General features: G+C 33.3%; 1 protein-coding gene and 1 long non-coding RNA gene across 2 annotated transcripts; both read right to left on the reverse strand.

Moving 5' to 3' along the window:
• Nucleotides 1-3,947: 3,947 nt before the first annotated feature.
• Nucleotides 3,948-5,599, reverse strand: LOC112030480 (peroxidase 5-like). The gene is made up of 2 exons (XM_024063164.2): nt 5,144-5,599; nt 3,948-4,992 (listed from the first exon to the last, which is right to left on the reverse strand). The coding sequence occupies exons 1-2, from the start codon at nt 5,357-5,359 to the stop codon at nt 4,216-4,218; spliced, it is 993 nt and encodes a 330-aa protein (XP_023918932.2). The 5' UTR covers nt 5,360-5,599; the 3' UTR covers nt 3,948-4,215.
• A 3,496-nt stretch (nt 5,600-9,095) lies between these two features.
• On the reverse strand, nt 9,096-10,852 carry LOC112030483 (uncharacterized). Its single transcript, XR_002884874.2, has 2 exons — nt 10,674-10,852; nt 9,096-9,510 (listed from the first exon to the last, which is right to left on the reverse strand). It is a non-coding gene; the product is annotated as an uncharacterized LOC112030483 (long non-coding RNA).
• Between the last annotated feature and the right edge of the window lie 2,174 nt (nt 10,853-13,026).

Consider the following 13,026-nt stretch of genomic DNA (forward strand, 5'->3'; position numbering starts at 1 on the left):
GCATCAAACAGTTTAACAAGCAAATTTCTCTTTTCAAGCTCAAGAGAATCAATTTTCTTTAGGCCAAGATCAACTTTCATAGCATCCTTTGCAGCAATTTTGCAAAGTTTGTTATAGGCCTCTTGAAGATCTGCATCTTCAGAGAGTTCCCCATCAGAAGGGTTCTCTTCAGCAGATATGCCTTCATTGACTATAGCAGTAGCCGTGAAAGCAATGAAGTTTCCATCCTCGTCACCACCGGACTCATCATCAGAAACCTCATTATCACTAAGGGTTACAGCCATAGCTTTACCCTTAGTCCTTAAGAATGTAGGACATTCAGACTTCACATGACCATACCCTTGACAGCCAAAACACTGAGGACCCAAAGAGTTATTAGAAGATTGACCAGAATTTTCTCTAGGTTTTTCAAAATTGTTAACCTTAGTGGGATCATTCTTCCTAAAATTTCTAGGTTCAGCAGTGTAAGTACCTCTTGCCTTTCTATTTGTATTCCTAAGAAAGTTCTTAAAGTTTTTGGCAAGATAGGCAATCTCTGTAGCAGAGAGCTCATCATCAAATCCACCACCATCAACATCATCAACTGACTTAAGAGCCATTGATTTGGATTTGTTTACTTTAGGTAGGTCAGACTCATAGGATTGAAGAGATCCTACAAGCTCATCAACAGGGATGGAGTCCACATCCTTGCTTTCAGTTATGGCAGTCACTTTGGGTCTAAAGTCTTCAGTTAAAGATCTAAGAATCTTCCTAACAATCTTAGGTTGATCATAGATTTCACCCAAATTAAAAGCAGAATTAACAATATCATTCAGTTTGGCATAAAATTCATCAAAGGATTCATCATCAGACATCCTAATGTTTTCAAACCTAGAAGTTAATTGCTGCAGTTTGTTTATCTTAACTGCCTTTGTGCCTTCATGCACAGTTTGGAGGATTTTCCAAGCAGTATGAGCAACCTCAACATTAGAGATTCTCTTAAATTCCTCCATAGAAACAGCATTAAAGATAGCATTCATAGCTTTGCTATTGAAGCTTGCTGCTTCTTTTTCAGAAGTTTGCCACTCACTCACAGGAGTAGCGGGCTTCTCCCATCCGTATTCACGGAGTTTCCAAACCCTTTCATCAATGGATTTCAGGAATGCTTTCATCCTTACTTTCCAATAGGCATAGTTGTTCCCATCAAAATGAGGAGGAACAAACAGAGAGTGTCCATGCTCCATGACAACAGGGTCAAGGATCAGCTCAGAGATTAAAGAATCTCAAACAAAAAGAGCTACCTTGCTCTGATACCACTTGAACAGTTTTAGACCCCTTAAACACACAGATTGCGTAGCCTAGATTAATTAGCCAAGTTGTTACTTAGTCAAATTAAGCAATTCTAGGTTAAAACAATCCAAACAATCATATCAAGATATAATAATGCAGCGGAAAATAAATAACACAAGATATGATCACCCAGGAAACCACACGGTAAAAACCTGGGGAGGATTTGACCCACCGATCCTCAAGGCTAACCTGAATTCACTATGAAAGAATTGAAGTTCGTACAAAAGGACTACAAGCTCCCCGCTCGACTTCCTAATGCTACCCACCAGTAGAACTTCCTGACACGACCACGCGCAGGCTCCGAATCCACGGATACTTCTTTCTTGAATTCTTCAATCAGCTACAAGCTCCCCGCTTGCTTTCTTTTAAGTTCCAATGGTTGCAACAATAATGATCTTCAAGATGTTGAAATTATCTCCACCATGAAAAGTGTTGAAATGTGTTGTATTTTTTTTTTTTTTTTTTTGGGAATGTGTTGTATTTGAAGGTGATTCAAAAACAATTTGTGAGGCTCTACAAAATCCATTATTAGTCTCTAGTTGAAAGATTTGAGGAAACACTGTGGGAAACCAAAAAAAAAAAAAAATCCATCATTAGCTCAAGAGTTGTTCACTCTATTATATTACTCTATCAAATCAAATCAACTTTAAATTCCTTTTTCTGTTGGGAATTTGTTTTTGTCATTAGAAATGTAAAAAAAAAAAAAAAAAAAAATTCTCATAACTCTACTCGTTAGGCCGCTTCTTATAATTAAAATATACGGAAGTGATTTGAATGGACCAAACTGGGCAGAGCAGACTGAAGTGAACCAAAATTGACTGAAACGCTAGGTTGATATGACTCAAAAAAAGTGTAGCAACAATAAATACTATGTTTCAGCTTTTAGATATATATATATATATATATATTGATATAGATATGTAGATGTCATGTTTACTGGAAGACTTTGTTTCAAATTCCAAAATGATGTTTTGGGGTTTACAACAATACGATATATTCAATCTAGTAAGCATTGTATTCAGATGGCTATGAATATGAAAATGACAGTTTTATGGGATATAAAACTCATCATTGATCTCGGATAAGGATAAGTGATTGGATCTCTCCTTGCGCACAAGATTTCGATTGAAGGTTAAAACAGAATTGATTGACACACAGATAATTGAAGGATCACTAGTGACTGCGTAGTATTTATATCTATGTGATGCTTATCAAAAAGAAATGGCTTATTAAGGACGACTTATTCATTGGTTTTGAAAGCTCATGTTGTGTGCTAGTGTGCTACAAAAGAGAAACCTAAATCTAGAAATCTTCAACCCATGAGTACAAAGAGCAAAGAGAATTATTATTTATAGTGTTGTTAATGACATAGTGCAGATCAAGAATTGAAGCCACAGAGTCATCCCAATGTGTTGTTGCAAAGATAAATCATAAAATCTTCAAATTAGTCCTTTAAGTCTTGCAAGTAGCCAAGCGGCTTAATGCATTTGGGGGCTTAAGGCGAGAACTGATTATCTTGTTTTAGATGCAAAATTACTACTAATTAACATGAACCATGTAGAATTTTTTTCTCTTTTTTTAGAAAGTTTATAGACACAAAAAAAAAAAAATTTGACAAAATTTTTCACACTTGTTGATGTGGCAGATTGATAGTGGTAAGTAAAAGAATAATGTTAATGGTGAACCTAGATGAGAACTAATATAAATTTGCTAACTCAACTATTGTGAAAAATGTTGTAAATTTTTTTGAGTATTACTACTCTTTTTTTTTTTTTTTTGAGAAGTGCAATATTCATAATATTTTTCATAACAAATTAAATACTAAGTGTTAAGTTGCTTCTTGTTTTCTATTTGAACCCACTACTATAATTATTTTTTTACCATCAATAACAGACTATATAGCATATTTGTTGTAAAAGTGTAGTGTAAAATGTTATGAACATAACATTTCTCTCTCTTTTTTGTTTGTTTTTCATTTGATAAAAAAATATTATTTTATTTATTGATTATAAATAACCTTATTGGTTAAAATTTGAGAGCATGTTTCTTACCTGGAGGTATTTAGAATGGAAGAGTTCAAGCGGCCTAAGGCTGATTATGTGGTCACGCTAGTAAGTCATCCAATAGGCGTAGAGTCTAGGGATAAGGATTTATCTCAAATTATGAACTTCAATTTTATTTAGAGAACCCCGTTTTTCCTTTGGAGGCTCTCTATTAATTTTTTACTTCATTGCCATATTGTTGTATCATTTACATTATGTTTACTGAAATTGGTTCCAGTTTACTCAAATGATAAAATCTCTAATGATTGAATAAGAGATCTGGGGTTCAATCTTTGCTTACACCAAAAACCAATTAGTGTCTGAGTTTAATAATAAAAAACTATCATTAGAAACGGATATCATAAATTGAAATAATTTCTATAAAAAAAATAATAAGCATTTTGTTTACTAAAGTACTACTTTATATATGATGGTATGTTGGGTTGTGATAATAACCTGTGTTAATACTGATTACATAATCCAGTAAATTGGCTTAAATAATTTAATTTACTGCTCAATAATTAAGGGATTAAAACATAGTCTTTCTTACATGGTATCCAATCCACAAATGTGAGGTATTTCCAAAGACTCAAATAACGGCATTCACATTAATTGGTAAGTTGCAAACAAGTGAATGTTAATGATTAACAATTAACATTTGATCAATCCAAATGAATATTCTTTCATAGTTTTAAAAAGAATATCCTTGGCAAACAAACAAAACTATGAAACTTTCACAAAGCAGATTTACACTTTGATGAATCAACAATTAAACAATGAAAACAAAAAATGAACAAAAAGAGTCAGAAAATTCCCGCCATTTGTGCCAAAGACACCAAATAATCTAGTTGACAACCCTGCAGTTCTTCCTGACCTCACCGTTTCTTCCTGTGAGAACACCAATAGAACCCATTTTCACCATTGCTGCTGCAAACTTGTTAGCCCAAGCTGCATCATTTCCTGCATAGTTCCTCACAATCCCCGCCGTTGAACGGCTACGCAAAAGAGTTTGATCAGAGGTCAACAAGCCGTGATGATTCTTCAAATCTTTGTAGTACTTATTATCAAGCCTGTTTGGTGTAAGAACATCCAATGGTACTGTAGGATCACGTCCATTTCTGGAATTCGATGGTCGGGGACACTTGGCTTTTAATTCCCTTGCAAATTTGCGGTCCATTGAAGGGTCTTGCGGATGTGTTGCATTGAAAGAGTATAGCCGATTTGAGAATGAAGAACAATGTGACACCCCTATAGAATGTGCACCAGATAGTATCACCATTTCATCAAGACTAAGGCCTTTTCTAGCAAAGTTATCTTTGAGTTGCTTGGCATTGAAGGAAGGTGATGGAAGGTTTTGGGTAGGCTCAATTTCACGCGATATCCTGCCATCACGGCGTCCTGATGGCACTCTGTAATTTATTCCTCCAACTTTGTAAGCACTGTCACGTGCAGCAAATGCTATAATATCTGCACATGAGACTTTTTTTGGGCATCGAGCTTCAAGTTCTGCCTTTGCCTCATCAATTATTGTAAAGCCTCTCAAGCTTGGATTGTTGATTCTATTTGCCTTCTCTGCTGGGTTTCCAGGTGTTGAATCAAGTAAGATAGAGGCATCACAACCCTGAAACATATAACATGAAAATTATGATTAGTTTCAATAGATGACAATGAGAGTAATATAGACTTTGTGCTAGAGAAAATGGTGTATTTAATTTTTATTGAGAAACTTAAAATATAGTTGACATAAAAATAAGGGAGAGAAGAAGCTATACCCTAACAAAACAGTCATGAAAATACATTCTAATGAGAGAAGCAGCTATGACAGGATTCCTTGACACAGCTTTGTTCACAGCTTTTCTCACAATTGCTTCTGCAGAAGGACAACTTGTCCTATAGAAGCCCACTTTCAGTGATGCTGATGAGACAGAAGCCATGGTAAATACAGCAAGAAAGAAAATCAAGCAGAAGTATAGTGTAGGCATCTTCATTGTACAACCCAAGAGACCGTTGTGTGAGACAGAGAGTAGGAAACAAAGTAATCAAGAACCAAGTAAGAAATGTATGTTTAACAAAGAAAGATAATGTAAGAGGAAGATATTGAAATGATGTTATTGAGATGAAGGAAATGGTTGAGGTTAAGTGCATATTTATAAGCAGAGAAAAGGCGAAGTTGGTGCCGGCTGCTTTTACCTTCTTCTTCTTTTGTTTCAGAGAAGGGGCTGCTTTTTAAAAGTGCATAATTATTAATTACAGACGCTGCATGTAAAGCAGTGAAGCTTGAAGCTGACTAATTTTGAACAGTTACATGTCGGCAAGTCCCTATGTCCTTCCTGCTTGGTTTGAATTACAGTACACTCCCTTACATTCTTCTATGTCCTAATATTGTAGGCCAGGTTCAGAAACGTGTTGGGCTTTTCTTTTTCTTTTTGTCTTACAAAGATGTCGACTGACAATAAAAAATCACAAAGAGCTTTTTAACTTTAAATGGATTACCTTATCTCATTCCTCAAGAAAGCTATGTGTGTAACAATTAAATTATCAAACAAAAAATGGCAATAAAGAATGAAGATGATGGTAAAACAAATTCTCATATGGGTCTCCAAATAAATAAATGTATATTTGCATCATTTATAAAGTAAGTTCTAATACCATTTATCACCGTTTAAGGAAAATATTAGTTACATCTATACTATATCTTAAAATAAATGACTAATCCAATTACAATTCAAGGCTTTTGCGGAGAACTATATAACCCAATTCTACCTAATAAACACATTTGGAGAAGTAATTCAATAAAATCCATATCGGATGGGTCTCACAGTAAAGCTGGTTCATCAATTTTACTATTTAGTGGTGTGTTTGACAGCCACCTTAAACAGCTGATCAATAAATAAAGTAATTGACAAAAGAACAAAAGAGTTAAGTTAGCAACCAGACAAGACCACAGGACAAAGTTTGACCAAGTCAGCAATGTAGCCCTTTTATTGGCTAAAGAACACGTGTATTAAATCCCACAGAATACGGGATAACCTTCCCAGAAGGGCAATCCAATAAAACAATTATTCGTATCTTGTCCCTATCTCTCAAGGCTTGGGGATCTTACAATATTATCTCATTGGGAACTGTGTTTTTGTTCTAAATATTGTCCAGATGAAGATGTCTGAAGTCTCAAAGTCATGGATATACAATAAGTTTAGTGACATAAAATTATAATTGATTATTAATGAATTATTAATTTTTCTTAAAATTTTTTAATTTTTTATAAAATTTTAAAATAAATTATTAATATATATCTTAAGAGGGTACATTAACCGGACCCAATTATAGATAATCTAACTTTTTTTTACATAATTGTTAAGTAAGCATATTATAATTGATATTTGATATGTGATTGGTGTTACACCAATCACTGCAATCTTAGCAAGTCATTAAAAAAATTGTCCCTAACCCTGAGTACTACTCTTGTGGATAACCCCACCAATGCTTGTGGTTGTGGGAAGTATGAACTCCATCCTTTTACAAGTGATCATTGTTGAGTGTTGAAATTTGTTGTATTTAAAGGTGAATCAAAAACAGTTTGTAAGGCTCTACAAAATCCATCATCAGCCCAGGATCTATTGGCTCCATTCTATCACTCTGTCAAATCAGCTTTAAATTCCTTTTTCTGCTGGGAATTTGTTTGTCATTAGAAATGTAAATTTTTTGTACCTTAACTTTGCTGGTTGAGCGTTTACATCCGGTTTCTATAAAAAAAAAAATTATTTTACCATCTCAAAAGTAATTTTATTATTTATATCATAATATTTTACAATACACCTAACATCTTAACTTTTATTTTATCATACTACACATTAAAATAATATAAAGTAAAATAAAAATAATATAAAAATATTTCTTACTTCTCTCTCTAATCTCTATTTCTCTTACTACACAATAAAAAAGTATTATTTAGTTTTACAATTGTGCTTCAGTACCATCATAAATTTGTGATGGTACTATAGCACAATTGTAAATGGATTTACAAGTCCGGGTAATGGGGGTTTTTGGAGCTTTGATGCTAAAACTTACCAATGTGATGGTCCTGTAGCATAATTATAAATTTTTTCGGATTTACAAGTCCGAGTAATGGGGGTTTTTGGAGCTTTGATGCTAAAACTTACCAACATATGACATTTGGAAGACCCAATGTGAATGCAAGCTGCCTCTTGTAATTGCTGGGAATTTGTTTGTCATTAGAAATGTAAACTTTTTGTATCATTACTTTGCTTGTTAGGCAGCCCCTTGTAATTAAAATAGACTGAAGTAGACCAAAGTAAATCTAATGGACCAAAGTGGACTCAATTAGATCGAACAGACTAAAATGATCCAAAATGCTAAGCTAATTTGGCTCAACAGAGAATAGCAACAATAAATACTACTTGTGCAGACATAATTAACATTATTTTTGAGCCATTATTTATAGTCTTTGAGCGATGGGGAGATGTTGAGGAACCAATTGGCATACATTTGGGGCACTGCCTGTTGTATATGATTATACTACAAGCTTTTGGGCATGGTCTTTGAGTGATGCATTTGTACAAATTTTGAATTTTATTCTGCCTCCTTATTTTAATTTCCTTTTGGTCATATTCAAATCAATTTTTTCTTCCTTTTGAGTAACACTCTCTTCCTTTTTCTCGAACGTGCAAATGAAGGTAGTTTTTTATTCCCTTGTGAAGTCCATTAAAAGTATATAACTCTCTTCCCTTTTCTCAGGCGTGCAAATGAAGGTAGTTTTTGATTCTCTTGTGAAGTTCATTAAAAGCATATAACTCTAAGTTGTTGGCAAGCAAGAATATATTTCTTGCTTGCTTGTGTTTTTTTTCTTTCTTTGTTTCCTTTTCTTTTAAGTTGGAGAAGGAATTAATTTTTTTGATACGATAGGATAAACTATATATAGTAGAAGTCATTAATGAGTTCTTCATGACCTTAGTTCTAGCAATATTGAAATTGAGGCTAACTTGGAGGTTTTCCTAGGTGTGTTTTGAAGTCAAAATTGAATTCTTCTTGTCACACCCCAAACCCAAAAGAGTCCAAACCATGAGAAATACATCCCAAGAGTAGTAGATTTTTCCTTTTTGGCAAATCAAACTATAGGAGATCTTTATTTTTCTGTCTTTTCCAAAGGATAAGAATAAACAACCATACTAAAATCTCCACATTACAAGTCAGAGCTCTATAACACATTTACGAACAATAACTAAAAATCATGTGCCTCCACATAATACATGAATATATTACAAAACTCTGATTTAATTTACAGAAAGTCACAATCTTATCAAGAATAAGGACCTTAACATCGAGTCTAGGCTTGCCACGCCAAGGGCTAACAAACCTCAAGCAATCCACCTCCAATAGAATTAATTAAGGTCTCGTTGAACATAGCAAGATCAAGTCACCAACCATTTACAACAACAGTCTCCAAATTGAACATAGCACTCTAATCATCACCAAAGAAGTAAGCTCCATACCTAAGGTATAGCTAATAAATCTGAAAAACTGTTAGATGGTGGGATGAGCAAACACCCAGTAAGTAGCATAATTAATGGGGGTGAGGGAAATGCAAGTTTCATGATAATGAACAATTTACAAAACATGTTTTAGTTTGAGAAATTTCTAACTGAGTCCTGCAAGATCATTTTCAATAATAATGTGACAAGAATGATTAAATGATGAAACACAAAGTTTCTCAAAATAATACCATAAAACTATATACAATAATCTGTGAGCACTAATAATATAATTTCCAAAGCCATAATATTCTTAAGGTAAATTATCACAAATGTACCACACTACCACATAGACCGGTCAAGGGATCTACCCATTCACAACTGACATGATATTGTTCTCTCTGGTATGTAGACTCTTGGCCCCATGGACAGCAGCCTCACTCATACCCTCAAGGTTTTTCTCTCCCCCCATAGACAACAGAGAGAGTGCGTCAAATAGGACCTCTCTTGCATGTGGTCTCTTGGCCCCGTGGGCAGCAGCCTCACTCACACACAATCAATGAACCTCTTCTCCCCATGAGCAGCAGGAAAGAACGTGTCATCCAAAGTGAAAAGGCACTGACTTGGATTTGATTACATTGTCACAAAGACTTCGAAACCAAATCAGGTGATCACCGGGAAATCACACATGGCATGGTGTCAAAATCATATAAAGCTCACAGATTACATTACTTTGAAACACATAGTTTATATCCAGGTAGTTTCAGAAAAATCTTAAATAATCTAACTTCTGCAAAGTTTGTAAGGTTTTCAACTTCATTCTTGTCAAGAGATTTTCTATCCATTTCCACATAAAAAGACAAGATAAGCATCTTCAAATTTTCTAATATACCATAAATTTCATGATTTCCTTATCAAAGATTATATAAAAGATGCTCATTTTTCCATATCAACAATTCATGCATTTCCCCAAATGCAATACCAAATATGATGCATTTTCATATATAATCATATATATATATTAAGGTTACGACACAATAGTTTTTAGGAAAATATAGTTTCCATAGGTAATTTCCAAAAGCGTGCCTAACCCAAAAACAACATTTATACAATATGGTTATTTTTCAAAAATCCCTTTAAAAAGCTACTTATCTTGCAACCCGCAAAAGGCCTAATTCTCCAAGCTCCAAAGGAGATTAGCAAGAACCTCAACAATATCAAGTAAACCTAACACAATTAGCATAAAGTTTAAAATTGTATCTAGCTACAATTTAGGAATTGCCAAATAAGCACTTAATTAGGCAAGCCTAGTAGTTAATCTCATCAATAGTAATATATTCCACTTCCAAAGTTTCTCAACAAATTGATTCACAAGGCATAAACTCCAATTTATAAAGTTAACTCATTTAATATTATCTCTAACATTATGACTAGCTTCCATAAAATTTACACTACATCAATAAGAGACCCATGAAAGCAAAATCAAAATATCCTCCAAGACAAGTAATTTAGAACTTCAACTAAGTCCAAATAAACCCAATAGCAATGGAAAAATTGGATTTACCAACCATCACATGTTATAACTCAAAACCCCCAAATTTTCCACCATACATAAATCTTAGGTAATCATCATTAGCACAAACCATAAACCCACTCATCAAATAATTCCACCAATACAAAACTCATACATATAAACACATAAATATTACTTCCAAGGCTCAAAAATCACATGGGTATCATTATTAAAGCTTAGATAAAAAAATAACCTCAAGCAAAAGCATATAAACCCACCAAAAAGATTAGAAACTTTTACCTCAAATAAAAGATGAAGATGCTTAGAGGTTCCTAAGGATTTTCCAGTGACATTGCTAGAAAAATGATGGTGGAGATGGTGGTATGGAAGTACCGGTGAGAGAGGATGAGAGAGTGAAGAGGAGGAGTGTACAAGAGAAAAGAAAAGAAAGAAAAGAAAATAAGAAGAAGGGATGGCCGGCCAAGTGATGAATTGGTAGTGTGAGATGAGTGGTGGGTAGTGAATGGATAGGTGGGGCAAGTGTGGTCCCAAAAATATCTCACCTTACACACTTTTTTTTTTTTTTTGGGGTCTGACTAGGACGTTACACTTCCTGCTGTAAGTATTAATAGTTACTTTGAAAATTTGTTCATATATATGCATGTTTTTCTATTATTATTCATAAACGGTAAATTGCTATGCTTGCTTAAATTTGTCATATAGATATTAAATGTAGTAAATTTTTATTGCACTTGGATTAATACTATATTTTTATGAGATATTACCACTAAATAGTTTGGTTTATGTTACTATATTCTTGGATCTATGCTTTTATTTAATATTTATTTATAAGTTAATCACATGCAAAATTTCAAAATAAAAAGTTGCCATTTATAGTTAAATCTATAAGGTTAGCTGTTTACTACTAATTTTTTTTGTCAAAAATTTTGTTGGATTGGCTTTGTTGTTTTGAGTTGTACTAACTGATTTGACCTAAGTAAAAAGTTGCATAAAAAAGCAAACTTAGTTGCACTTTCTACTTGATATATAGAACAAAGGAAAACTTAGATTTGGGTTAGATACTTTTTAATGAATTATAAGAAATTAAGAATTGACATAAGCCGAACAAAGTAAAACAAATTATACTTTTTTAGTCTCAAAAATTGGGAGAAGAATTAAAGCCATGGTTCAAACTTTTGTTGTGAAAACATTCTTATTATTTATTCCTAACTTTTTAGGTTTATTTCCTTTAAATAAAAAAATCAGATTTTTTTTTTATTATTTAAAGAGAGAAAACAATTAATAAAACTCGTCTCTTACTCAATAGTTTTAAGTTTAACATTGACTTCCACTTTTTAGATTCCAAAACATAAAAAGAATAATTTATATCTTTAGCTAGAGGAAGTTATTACGGATGGTATTGTCTTTATCTTTACAAGAGACGAAAAATCATCTATCATAACAGTTTTTTGACACAACCATAAAATTATTCATCCCCACCTGGGCCACGCCCATGCCTCTTAAACAATTGAGCCCAATTCCAATTTTCATTCAAAATCCAAACTTCTTTACTTACTTTTGTTAGACACATAATCAAACACCTCATGTGCAAGTGCTGCTCTCTCTCACGCCCAAATTTGGCACATACTCCTCCTTCCTAAACATTTGATGCCACCCAAAAGAAGCCTTCAATTTTTCTTAAACTAAAAACATTGGAGTTTCACATCAAAACAGAGCAATGAAAAAAATGCTACAAAACTGAAAAGGCAGCCTATTGCTCTTTCTCTGTTTCTTTTCATCTATATATGATATATAGATTTGGATTCAGCTTACCAGCCCTATTGTATTGAGTCACTTTTTTTGTGCGTATATAAAATAGAAAAAAGTATGCTTTGATAATCAAAAGTAGGGTGTTTTGAAAAGTGAGTATGTAAAATAGAAAAAAGTATGTTCTTATATTAAAATAAACAAAAAAATTTGCACAAGCTCTTAAGAATGCTCTTACTCTTTGTATTAGATAATGGAGTCCATAAGTATAGAGCTTGATAATCATATTATTTTCCGAAGGAATCAATAAAGCATAGCAGACTGCATGTGAGATCAAAAGAAGATCAAGATACTTATTGATCAAAAAATCTGATTTGTCTAATGTTTTCAATTTAATTATTTGCATGCTGGGAATATCCTTGACCTTCCCAAATAAAAATTACATTAATTGACTAATTGTAAAGCGCAAGGCTTTTATATAAGGTCCCAAATTGCATGATATTTCAACTATCACGTACATGTTTGAGTATTATATATAATCTGATCAAATCCTCGTAATTATGTTCATTGAGCACAAGGTCGATTGTTTCTTGCTCAAAAGAATTACTATTACAATAAGAATGATTACAATGCAATCAAAATGATGGTGGTTACTTGTTTATTAGGCCACCATAATAAATTGTCTTGAAATTAACAACACCATTAATTACGTGGATCTCTTTGGCTTTGGCACCAATTTTGGTACTGCACTAGCTAGTTGATAAAGTCAATAGTATGCTTTGCATATGCTCTACAAAGGGAAGCATTAGCATCTTGTTTGATTATGCCTTGCTTGAGATAGTTGGGCACAAAGGATCGTGAGACAAATGCACTACAATTAATATTT

This window comes from Quercus suber, unplaced genomic scaffold, assembly GCF_002906115.3.
Source record: "Quercus suber isolate HL8 unplaced genomic scaffold, Cork oak 2.0 scaffold_78, whole genome shotgun sequence".
Lineage (NCBI taxonomy): Eukaryota > Viridiplantae > Streptophyta > Magnoliopsida > Fagales > Fagaceae > Quercus > Quercus suber.